Genomic DNA, 12,384 nt, shown 5'->3' with positions numbered 1-12,384 from the left:
TCTACCCAGGGCTGTGACCTGGCTGAGTGCCCTCCCGGCCTGAGGACCTGGGGGCTCAGCTTGGCAGTGTGAACCCAGGTGTGGGCCTGGGCTCGAGCTGGGTGGGGAAGAAAGAACGAGATATCACAGCCCCTGCCCTGGTGGGGGTGATGGGGTGATGGCTCTTGCTTGCAGGCACCACCCAGTCTGCCGAGAGCTGTGGTTCCCTCCTCCTCAGGAAAGCCCCAGTCCGGTGGGGGAGACACGGGCATGCCCTGTCTGATGGAGGACGTCGTGGCAGTGGGTTAACGGGACAGGCCTGCAAGCCTGTCGTGCCGGGTGAAGGCTCATCAGCGTGTCCACCAGTACTGGGACCCTCCCCGTGTTCCTCCCAAATAGCAGAAGTGCCAGTCTGACCATCAGTCAATTCCACTGTCCGGACTGGGCCGTGCTCACCGGCTGGTGGGGTCCCTGAGGTGCAAGGTCCCGGGTGGACTTCCTTTCTCCCCTGGCTGCAGGCAAGCGTTGGTAGGGGCTTCACCTCTAGGTGTGGCCTGAAGGGACCAGAGCCTTCCTCTCGCCTGAAGTGTGGACCTAGCATTTTGGTTTCAGGCCCAGGCTCTGCACTTACCAGTTGCCCTGGTAACTGGTCCAGGAGGATTTCTCCCTCAGGACCCACACGGGGAGCAGGAGGCTGGGCCAGTCATCCCCAAAGATCCCTGCCTTGACAGCTTACATGTTAGCTTTTTTTTTTTTCTTTTTCAATTAATTTATTTATTTGGCTGCATTGGGTCTTTGTTGCTGCAGGCGGGCTTTTCTCTAGTTGTGGCGAGTGGGGGCTAGTCTTCGTTGCGGTGCGCGGGCTTCTCATTGCGGTGGCCTCTCGTTGCAGAGCACGGGCTCTGGGTGTGCGGGCTTCAGTAGTTGTGGCACGTGGGCTCAGCAGTTGTGGCTCACGGGCTGTAGCGTGCAGGCTCAGTAGTTGTGGCACACGGGCTTAGTTGCTCCACGACATGTGGGATCTTCCCGGACCAGGGCTTGAACCCGTGTCCCCTGCATTGGCAGATGGATTCCTAACCACTGTGCCACCAGGGAAGTCCCTTAGCTATTTTTTTTTAAATATTTGTTTATTTATTTATTTATGGCTGTGTTGGGTCTTCGTTTCTGTGCGAGGGCTTTCTCTAGTTGTGGCAAGCGGGGGCCACTCTTCATCGCGGTGTGTGGGCCTCTCACTATCGCGGCCTCTCTTGTTGCGGAGCACAGGCTCCAGACGCGCAGGCTCAGTAATTGTGGCTCACGGGCCCAGCTGCTCCGCAGCACGTGGGATCTTCCCAGACCAGGGCTCGAACCCATGTCCCCTGCACTGGCAGGCAGATTCTCAACCACTGCGCCACCAGGGAAGCCCCCTTAGCTATTTTTTTTTAAATATTTTAATTTTATTGGAGTATAGTTGGCTTACAATGTTGTGTTAGTTTCAGGTGTACAGCAGTGATTGTTATACATGTACATTCTTTTTTTAGATTCTTTTCTCATAGTTTATCACAGAATATTAAAGAGAGTTCCCTGTGCTATACAGTAGGTCCTTGTTGGTTATGTCTTATGTATAGTAGTATGGTGTATGTTCACCCCAAGCTCCTGATTTATTCCTCCCCTTTGGTAACTGTTAAGTTTGTTTTCGATATCTTTAAGTCTGTTTGTTTTGTAAGTAAGTTCATTTGCATCTTTTTTAAAGTTAGATTCCACATGAGTGATAGCATATGGTATTTGTCTGCGTGTTATTGAATGAGATGCCGTCTATGAAAATGCCTGGGGCACCCCAAACCTCAGGGTGGGGGGCAGGCAGGTGGCATCTACAAAGAAGGACTAGCCCACAGACCCATCCTCAGTGCCCGGCCCCAGGCCCTCCCAGCCCAGGGTCCCCTTGGTTACTTAGCGAACCTGCGATTTTTTTTTTTTTTTTTTTGCCACTCGTGGCATGTGGGATCTTAGTTCCATCTTAGTTCCAGGCTGCATATCCCAGTGGGAGCAGGCTGTCTGCCTCTACTTGTTCTGAGGCTTCAGAGCAAAGGCCGCCCCCAGGTCCAGTGTCTGGCTGAGTAGATGCTGGACACAGGTGCCCTTTTTCTTCCAGCCTCTTTAGGGCTCACTGGTTACCAGGAGCAGAAGCCCACTCGCTAAGCAAGCAGCAGAGGCTCTTGGCCGGGTGTGGGCTCACAGGAGGGAGGGTTAAGAGGTGAGCCATCGGTGTCTGGAAGGACAGGCACTACAGCTCCGGGAACCATTCCTGGTGGGAATGAAATGGCACTGTTTCAGCATCAGTCTCTCAAGAGAGAGCATGGTAACTGGCCTACTGTGTGGGTCACCGGTGGGGATGAGGGAACGCCATGGCCACACTGCGCCGAGGCCGCGGGGAGCGGGGTGGCACCAGAGAAGGAAGAGGGGCCGTGAACAGGTCCACAAGGCCTACGCCACCCCTTGGGCGGGTAGGGTCCCACAGAGCAGGAAAAGGACCAGCTGGGAGGTGGCCCCGAGCCAGGGGCACACCTCTTCCGCCACTTGGATCCGCCTGCCCCTCACTGAGGAAACCCGGTCTCAGGGCCCAGTGTCCCTAATCTCACTGGCCTGACTTAGCACCAACAAAAGACAGCAGTGATGGCTCTTCCAGTGATGGAAGATTTTTAGAAGGAAGAGTAAGATCAGGCCTGGCATACGTCACAGTCACAATTTCTGGCTTCCAATTGTTATTTTGGTCACGTGATCGAACACCTGATAAAAATGAACTCATTTATCTGTGCCAAGCACTCTGCTACCACGAGCCCACGAGGATGTCATTTCCATTGTACACGTGTGCAGAAGGGCTCTGGGTCCACTGACAGAGCTCCGGTTTTCACCTGTCCGCCTCCCTCAGCTTCTCCACCTGAAGGTCCTTGAAAGGAACTGCACGCAGGTGTCTCTCCTGTTCCCCGTCTCTATCTCAGGGGTACTCTGCACTCAGTAAAGATGTGCCCCATCTGGGAACTTTCTCATCAGACCACACAGAGAGGAGCTGGCCCCAAGGATTCGGGGACAGGCGTGTCAGGGACCCAGGTACCTCAAACCAGAGGGGCTTCGCCGGGGTGTGGGCCCTACTGCCCTGCCACAGCTGCCCTGGTGTCAGCCTGGAGAGCACGGACTGCAGCTCGGAGGGACCTTGGGCGCGTTAACCCCAACCTGTTTCCCCACGTCACCCAGGGCTGTGAAGATGGCGTGGGACGAGTGCGGACATGCCTGCACAGAGCAGGTGTTTGCTGAAATGAAAGGGGAGGCGGGGGAGAGCCCCCATCCCATCACACCTGATGACGGGACGGCCCCAGCTGTTCAGGACAGGTGGGGCGGGGTCTGCGCGGAGCGGGGGCCCAGAGAAGCGGCTGGGGATTTGCAAGGACCCCCTGCTCGCTCACCACGTGGGCCCCACGCCCCCATTGGGGTCAGCCCTCCCAGCCGAGCTCACACATGGACAGCGAGGCAGGCGAGAAAGAACACAAGGCCAGTGCTAACTGCATCCCAGTTTCTTTTTATTTATTTTGTTCTTTTTTTCTTTTTTTTTTTTTTAAGTATGGAAGCTCAAGTATAAGATGTAGATTTTTTTTTAAGCTTTACAAAAAAACAAAATAAAACAAAAACTCCTTTTGCATTCCATAAAAATTGACAGAAAAGCACCTGGCCAGAAGAGCAGGACGGTCCGCAGGTCCCCGCCCCCCACCGTGTGGTCTCCGCGGGACAGGGGCCAGGCTTGCGGGACGACGCTGAGGGCCACCTCTCCTTTCTCCCAGAGCTGTCCCCTGTCCCCGCCGACCCCCAACCCCAAGCAACTCCCAAACACACGTGGAATCAGATTTCCAGTTTTTCTTCTATCTTTCACACACCACAGTTATTTCATAAAATTTTTTTGTTTTACATTTTTTACACCAATGTAACAAAAGGGTGGGAGGGAAGGGAGGCAGACAGACAGTGTATTTTATGCCTATAAATGGGTGGTGGCGGAGAGACGGGGGGCCGGGGCAAACAGAAAACATGGTTTCTATGGAAATACCGAGTTTTGATAGCAAAATATGGTGGGAAGTAGGCCTCAGAGACAAGAAGGGTGTTTATAGGGTTTATTCTCAGGGAGAGATGGCATTGTGCAGTGGTGATGCAAGTTGTTGTGTGACCTGGGGGGCGGAGGGAAGGGACGAGGGAGGGAGCAGAAAACGAGTTTCTAAGAAAGGAATCTAATGAGCGCACGGCGGCGTGTCCGGTTAGTGGGAAGAAGAGGCTTAACACTGCTGCTTTCTCTTCAAAGCCTCCACCAGGTCATTCTTAAGAGCTTCTTGTTTTGATTTGTCTGCAAAAGTCTGCACAGACCTGCCCGGGGAGAAGAACTGTCATTAGCAGGCTGAACAGGAAGAGTGTAGCCCTGCCCGTGCGTCCAGGGCGAGGGGCTGGGTCACTGGACTGGGTGGCCCCCCCCCCCGCCCCCGATCCTCTGGGAGTGCGAGGTGCAAGCTGTGCGGAAGGGGCCCAGAGCCCGAGGCCGGCCCCGCAGGGGAGGCCACGGCCCACCTCTGCACCAGGCTGGGCGTGACCTGGACGCTGGGCACAGGTCCCAATGTCAGCCTGAACCAGAAGTGGGCCTCCAAGCACGACACAGCAGAGACCGTCTGTGCTTCAGCTCAGCTGTAGACTCAGGCCAGAGGCCAAGAGATAAGGACCCCGTTACAAAGCACGGGGTGCAGGGGCTGGCCACCCAGCGAGCGTTAAGAACCAGCACCTCGGACGTCTGAGCCCGCTGCCTGGGCAGCACCTGCGGGCAGGCACTTTCAGGCTTCTGCGAGGCACCATCAGCTGTTAACTTGGCCAAGAAAATCCCTCAGCCTGAACTTCAAGAGGCAAGAAGGGACAGGTAAGTGGCCCTGGGTCGCTGCTGTCAAATCCTGAATTTGTGGGGAAATGTTCATGGGAGTGCACTTACGCACAGGTTAGAGCGAACAACAGCTAACCTTTGTAGAGGTTGTATAATTTACAGAGTGCTTCTCACGCACACTTCACTCTCACAAGCATCCTGGAGGGGTCTGAGCATTATTCCCAATTTACAGATGAGGAAACTGAGGCTCAGAGAAATGCTCCTGGCAATGACCTTAATGATCACTTTGTCAGATTTCCTCGATGTGTGGGTTAACCAGGAACTTACTATTTATAAACTTCCTAACAGTTTCAAAGCAGTGGAAACAAAGAGTGGAAGGCTGCCTTGCAGGAATGCTGTGGAGCCACGGGAATGTCACGCTTGACACGCACTGGCCGTGAAACAGAATGGGAAGGAGAGACCAAAAAATAATCCCCCAGCGCCGAATATGGGTGAAATACAATGAAGTAGGAGCATCCCACGTGGAATTCTGGCTACTGAGTCCTAGAAACATCATGGGAAGAGTGCCCTCAGGATGGTGAAGAAGGAGGCAGAGACAAGGCTTTGAAAGAGTCTATGTGCAACTACAAAAATTCCCATGAGAAATGCTGACATTTTTGGTTGATGCGGCTGAATACACATTTCTGAGTACTTGCTCTGCTCTGCTCTGTGACGGCCAAAGGAAGGGTCAGGCACCAGCCCTGGTGGCCCTCGGGCTGCAAACCTCAGCCAGCGCACCACGGGCTTCTGGAAAGCTCCCAATGGGAGGCTAACTTGCCCAGTGGGAGGATGCGGTGGGCGAAGTGGTGGCTCCCACGGCACCCCGGCCCGAGTGGGTGCGGGCTCTTCCGGGAAGGAGCACACCAGGCCTGGGCTGTACCCAGCTCCCCGCTACCCCCACAAAGGAGAAATTTCCAGTGTTAGAACCAGGTAAGAAACAGCAGGTTAGGCTTGGAACGGCTGGAGGTGTAAGGAGCAGGGCACTCGTTTAGGGAAAGGAGCTCGGGAAGGTCACTGCCAAGCAACTCGGAACCAAGGCCTGCAGGTGGGAAGGAGGGTCTGTCCTGGACAGAAGGTGCCAGGCTGCCCACTGCTGCAGGGGGTCCATATCAGAAAGCCTCCAGTGGGTGGCCACAGAACTGGCTGAGGTGAGGGATCCAGAAGATTCTAGACCCACCCTAAAAGCTGAGGGGCTGGAGAGAAAACTGCACTACATGGAATGCCTTAAAAGGGGGTTTCTTTTTCTTTTTCTTTTTTTTTTTCCTTTTCTGTGTGACTTATTTCACTTAGAATTGTCGTACCTAAATCCACTCATCATGCTGCTACTAGCCTTATGACATTGATTTCATGGCTGAGTGATATTCCATTGTACATAAGGACCACAACTTCTTTATCCATTAAAAGGGGGTTTCTTAATGCTCTGATGGGCGTGTGACGGTCCGAGCATGAGGCTGGAGGCTGACAGATGCCCCAGGCCTGACGCTGGCACACACGCAGACCAGACTGTGCTGCGGTCCCACGGCTGCAGAAGAGCCGCTCCGCCTGGTTACACAGGTGCCCCACCTCCATCCCCCCCACCGGGCCTCTTCCGGGTCAGGGTCTCCGAGTCCAGCCCCTGGGCCTGGGAAGAAGCCCCTAAGCCCAGGCTCTACAGCCCTGCCCAGCTGGGTTTCCAAACGCCTCTTATTAAAATCAGTTTCCCTCCTCCTCTCCGGGGATGCTGACTGCTTTCACACATCTGTATCTGTCACTAGCTCAACTCATGGTCCTCGGCCATTGTCTACAGCCAGACTACTTCCCCTCCATCGGCGTAAGGCATTTAGGAGGACAGCTGAGCTCGCCAGGGGCAGAGGGTTATGCCGGTCCCGGCGGCTCCAGCGGCACCCGGTCTTGGGGGCACCAGGCCCGGCCCGGGGATTACAGCCCCACTCTGTGTCCCATCCTCAGACTCAGGGCGATACACCGTCCCCTTTTAGGTCGGCTAGCCCCAGTCAATCTCCCACCGAGAAGGGGGCTCATTTGGCTTCTGGGATCCTTGGTGGACAGCTGGCGAAGCCCCGGCTGCATACACAGCAGACAGGCCGCCAAAGCCGCCGGCCGAGCGGGAGGCCACTGGGAGCGGCGCAGGCGAGCGGCTCCTGCCTGAGAGGCGACGGTGATGCCCGGCCGGCCCAGGCTGCTCCGGGGGGCAGAAGCCCAGACGGCCCGCCCTCACACGCAGCCCCGCCCAGAGTGCAAAGCACACACACCGCACGCGTGATGCAGGTCCGTGTAACGCGGGGCGAGTCTGCACGTTAAGGGGGCTGCTCCCAGCCGAGCGGACACGGGGTTAGTGGTGTTTAAGGGTCCGGCGGGGTCTCGGTGGGTTGGTGAGTCCTGTTTAGTGGGGCGGGCGCTCAGGCCTCTCAGGCAGGGTACCTGGAGCGGCTTAATTATCAGGCTGGATGTGGATCTGGCGCTGCGTCAGCACTTGGGAAAGCTCCCTCTGCAGCTGCAGGAACTTGGGGTTGTCGGGGATAACGTCAACAGATCTACAGAGAGTGTGCAGAGGTGAGTGCAGCGGGAGGGGGAGGACGGGACCCAGGAGCACAGGGGGCGACAGCTGAGAGGAAGTGCAGGGGACACACAGGCAGAAGAGAGAGGGGAGTGTCACCAAGGCCGCTGCCGCTCGGGGGCTGTGGTGGGGAGGTTCTGGCCACAGTGCTCTTGCAGGCGGCCGTCACGGTTTTCAGGGGCTCAGACCACCACCCCGCAGGCTCTCTGCAGCTTTCTCTAATTTTTCAGCCACCGCCCGGGGACCCTGCAGGCCAGGCGGGTGCGTGGCTGGCTCAGGGGCCCCAGGCCAGGAAGCTCTGGGCAGAGATGACTTATGAGGCCCCAGGCTCAGCAGCCAGAAGAGAGCAACGCTCTGGGGGTGGAATAAAACCCACCAGGGGCCAGACCACGTTCCCCACAGGCAGGGAGGAAATCAGAAAGATGATGAGTCCAAAGTGGGCCCACTCTTTTAAAACTCTATGAGTGAAAGACTGAAACATCTGTCTCCTGGACAGATTCACAAACCAGAGCTGCTTCCTGCCTCTCCTTGTTCCGAAAGGAGAGATGTGTCCACAGTGGGGGATTAGAGGGCTGGAAGCCAAGGGCAGAGCGGCAGCCCCTGGAGTCGCGTGGTGGTGTAGGGCCGCACGCCGGCCTCCATCCCACCCCCTCCCTTCGGCTGCCCTGCTCCTGGACGGGCGGAGGGCCACTGGGAGGAGTCCCTGGTCGAAGGTCACACGGCTCTGGCTGACAGAGGCTGCATGAGATCCCGGCCTCCCGAATCCAAGGCCCGTCTCGCTCCACAGCGGCCTCCACTGCCCCCAAAGGGGCTCTGGCCTCCTACCCTGCCTACCATGACCCTGAGGACCCGGCGAGCCCCTGAGCCCCCTTCGGCCTTCACTTGGGCCGACGCTGAAGAGCCGAGGGCATAAGACGTGTGGGGAGGGGCAGCCAACAGCCCTGAGAGGACCCCAGGGTGGCGGGTCCCTCTCCAGAAAGCAGCAGGTCGGGGGGCTCTTTCTGTGGGATACTCTGCTGCCCTGGAAACCAGCCAACCAGAAGCCAGTGGTGTCACGCCCTCCTGTGTCTTAGGGTCTGATCTGGAGGTATCCTCAGGCCCAGGAGCCAAAGGGGCCGGGCAGATTCTTTAGGTGGGACTCAGGCTGAGGGACCGAGAGGTGACTCCAGGGACAAGGGCACCGATATTGTTAAGGTGAATGGGCCCCAGGAAAACAAAAATGGTGCAAGTCTACTCTGATTCCCACATCTATCCTGAGTATACACTCTGTATGCCGGGCTTTACCTTGCAAAATCTGCATTAACAACCCTATAAGGAGGATACCTCAGCCCTCGTTTACAAAGGAGGAAACAGAGGCCCAAGGCCATAAGTGACCTAGGATTCAAATCCACATCTGTCTGGTTCCGAAGCCCGTGCTTTGGGGTACATTACCTTAGCCCATTAACGATGTCCTTTGTTTTTCCAAAGTAGATCTCATTCAGCGTACTCCTGATTTTATTTTCCATGTCCTGGAAAAGGAGGCCGGTGAGACTGACGGGAACGCCCTCCCTCCTCCCGCCCAGCACCCCTGCAGTCCCCGCTGTGACCGCAGGGTGGAGGCACGTGAGTGCGCCAAAGCCGGCGAGGGAGCCGCACGGCCAAGACCGCGCGTGTCACGTGTGCTCTGAGCGCCTCCCCATCCTGGCGCCCAGGACGCCAATACCAGGTCCCGGTGTCCCAGGCTGACCCTCACTGGGAGCTGGCCCACCCGGCCCGACCACCCGCCAGCCCTCCCCCCAGCTCTGTGAACAACCCTGTGCAGCTGGAGAGCGCCCCCTTCTTCCAGGTGGCGTGGGGAAGGGGGAGCTGAGGTGCAGCTCAAGCTCCTCCTCCAGAGCCCACTGGTGTTCCCGGGATCTGCTTCCCGTCTGAGCTCAGGTCTCCGCTCGCACCCACTGGACTGGGGGAGACAGGACTTAGGGCCTCCCGAGCTGAGTCTTCTGGGTGCACGTGCTTGGGGGACAGTAGAGGGGGTGCCTCTGGAGCTGGGCCCTGCTTGCGTCCAGATCAGAAGGCTCAGGAAACACGAGGCCAGGGCAAAACATGAGAAATGCGCTGCTGGCTGCTGTGGAGTTGCGAGGGAGCAGCAAGGGAGGCCAGCAGCCGGCAGCCGGGCTCCAGGGGCGAACATCCCGTGCGGTGGAGGTGAACCGCGGCAGCAGGAGGCCCACTCACCTCGACCAGGCGCCCGATGTTGGCTATGTGCGGGGAGCAGTCGCTCACGGTTTCATCCTTCTCCATCTGCAAGAGACAGAAATGTTCCTCTCGGTCAGAGAGCCGGGTGAGGGCGCAGGGCCTGTTCTCCCTGCTGGCAGGGCCGGGGCCAGCTGGCGGGGGTTGAAGGCCACTTTTCCAGTGAGGGAGCCCCAGCACAAAGCAGCCCAAGTTTCAGGTCGCAGACAGTCCAGCCAGCAGAAGCCCCGAGGCCCCGTTTCCAGGGGAGGGTCTTGTTCCGCCCTGTGGAGCACACCCCCCCTCCACTTCCACAGCCCACAGCAGGGAGGGCGCAGGTGGCCACCCCTGCCAGGCACAGGCTCAGCTTGGGGCCTGGTGTCGCAGAGGAGCCCCCAAAGTGCTGTGCCGCTGCCGTGCCTGCGTGGCAGCTACGGAGGGAGGGACCGGCAACCCGGGTGTCAGGAGACTCCGAGGCTCAGACAGATGGGGTGACCCGCCCAAGGTCACACAGGGAGTGACAGCAGAGCCCGGGTCAAAGCCATGCTTACTTCCAAGCCTGCATTCCTTCTACTCTGTGAGGCTGCAGGGCCGGCCGAGTGACCGTGTGGAACTTGAACAAGAGAATCTCAATCCACATCCCTGGTTATGACAGAGGGGGTTTTAGAGGAGGTGGGACCCAGCGAGCCAGTTCTGGCCCAGTGATCAGTACTCTGAGTATTAAAAGGAAAGGGGGCAGGGAGGGGAGAAGGCACTGATGACCCTGACACGAGCACTGAGTCATGACGCACGCAGAGCTCTCCCCCAGCTTCTGCCCTATGTTTAAGGCTTACTTCCCTCACAAGATTATACATTCCTTAAGGGCAGATGTATGTACCGTTTTACACTTCACAGGTGCCTAGCAGAGTGCTAAGTGCATAAACGCTGTTTAAACCGAGTGGAAGCGTAGCTACGGTCACCACTGTTATTTATTTAGAAAGATTTATTTATTATTAATTTATTTAGTTTATTTTTGGCTGCGTCGGGTCTCAGTTGCGGCACGGGCGCTCTTCGTTGCAGCATGCGGGCTTCTCTCTAGTTGTGGCGCGCGCAGGCTCCAGGGTGGGTGGGCTCTGTAGTTAGCGGCACGCAGGCTCTCTAGTTGAGGCACGTGAGCTCAGTAGTTGCAGCGTGCGGGCTTAGTTGCCCCACGGCATATGGGATCTTAGTTCCCTGACAAGGGATTGAACCTGCGTCCCCTGCATTGTAAGGCGGATTCTTTAACACTGGACCACCAGGGAAGTCCCTCACCACTGTTACTGAAATAAAATCTGGAAGCTGAGGCAGTTTGGGGGAGAATGGATACATGTATACGTATGGCTGGGTCGCTTTGCTGTGCACCTGGGACTATCACAACACTGTTAATCAGCTATACTCCAATATGAAATAAAAAGTTTAAAAAAATACAAAAAAAAATCTGGAAGCTGAAATAGGCAATCAAGAAACAGGATGAGAAGACAGGAACTGGATCAGGAAGGCTAGAGCTCAAAATGAATTCAGACTAGTGAAAAAAGCAGAGCAAAGGTGGAAGGTTAACTACCTTCAGAACCGGAAGAACAGGGCAGATGCTTGGGGTGCGTGGTGGTCTGTTCGGAGGCTAAAGGCCTCTGCCCAGTCTCACCTGCTTTTACTTCTCTTACCCATTAGGGAGAGTGACTTCCAGGCTGGGAAAGGTAGAACAGACCCCGTTAGGAGGGAGACAAAGCCGCAGATGGTAGGAGAGAACCAAGTCACTTTGTTTTTTTGTTTTTTTTAATATCTTTTATTTTATTACTTATTTATTTTGGCTGTGTGGGGTTTTCATTGCTGTTGGGCGGGTTTTCTCTAGTTGCGGCGAGCGGGGGCTGCTCTTCGTTGTGGTGAGCGGGCTTCTCATTGCGGTGGCTTCTCTTGTTGCGGAGCACGGGCTCTAGGCGCGCGGGATTCAGTAGTTGTGGCTCGCGGGCTCTAGAGCGCAGGCTCAGTAGTTGTGGCGCACGGACTTAGTTGCTCCGCGGAATGTGGGATCTTCCCGGACCAGGGCTCGAACCCGTGTCCCCTGCGTTGGCAGGCGGATTCTTAACCACTGCGCCACCAGGGACGTCCCCAAGTCACTTTAAATGATTAAGTTTCAGGGTCAAAAAAATCCGATTCTGTGACAGAGACATCCTTGAAAAGTTACGGCACACTTAGAGGTGCCAGAACACTGGGGGAGGGCAGAGGCTGACCCCACTTCCATAACAGAAGGAAGACTGGAGTTGGAAATTAAATACTGGTTTGACACTGATCCAGACAACTATTTTTGATGGGACCGTTAAAAAAAATCATCTGCTGGCACACTTTCACATGAGATACTCCAGGAGCCAGCACGGGCTCGCCATGAACGTGACCTGCTGCGAGACTCTCCAATTTCCTACTGAGAAGGGGATGCTGGGCTGCAGAACAGGGGGCTCCTCTAGGATCACATCACTGTGGCAGGTTCCCATCTAAGATCCTGTGGCCGAGGCTGGACGGCAGCCCGCTCATGTTCCCAAGGTGGCCTCCAGGGCATCTCGCAGGATTCTCTACCTGGCCCTGGGTCTACCTGTTTGTCCAGGACTTAAAGAAAGTTACAGCGCAGAGGGTGCATGGGATCCTACTGCCAGCATCAAGGGTGGAGGTGATGAGAAGGGTCCTTCCAGGACCCGAGACACGGGTCGGC

General features: G+C 56.4%; 1 protein-coding gene and 1 long non-coding RNA gene across 3 annotated transcripts in view; both read right to left on the bottom strand.

Moving 5' to 3' along the window:
- Positions 1–1,087: 1,087 nt before the first annotated feature.
- Positions 1,088–12,384, bottom strand: part of LOC309655098 — a 219,636-nt gene continuing 208,339 nt past the window's right edge. The window contains exon 3 of the long non-coding RNA XR_014260619.1: positions 1,088–1,185. This is a non-coding gene — a long non-coding RNA (uncharacterized lncRNA). The remainder of the gene's footprint in view (positions 1,186–12,384) is intronic.
- The window catches only part of CAPZB (capping actin protein of muscle Z-line subunit beta), a 136,811-nt gene continuing 127,939 nt past the window's right edge, over positions 3,513–12,384 (bottom strand). The window contains exons 7-10 of one of the 2 annotated variants that reach the window (XM_082449463.1): positions 9,669–9,734; positions 8,886–8,962; positions 7,319–7,431; positions 3,513–4,362 (exon numbers count right to left, since the gene is read on the bottom strand). In XM_082449463.1, coding sequence (XP_082305589.1) covers positions 7,329–7,431; positions 8,886–8,962; positions 9,669–9,734 — 246 coding nt within the window. In that variant the 3' untranslated portion in view covers positions 3,513–4,362; positions 7,319–7,328. The remainder of the gene's footprint in view (positions 4,363–7,318; positions 7,432–8,885; positions 8,963–9,668; positions 9,735–12,384) is intronic. The other variant, XM_082449462.1, reaches the window with a different exon arrangement.

Source organism: Balaenoptera physalus (assembly GCF_965194825.1).
Source record: "Balaenoptera physalus genome assembly, chromosome: 1".
Lineage (NCBI taxonomy): Eukaryota > Metazoa > Chordata > Mammalia > Artiodactyla > Balaenopteridae > Balaenoptera > Balaenoptera physalus.
Note: the sequence above shows the minus strand (reverse complement) of the source record. Positions and strands in the feature narration are given on the sequence as shown.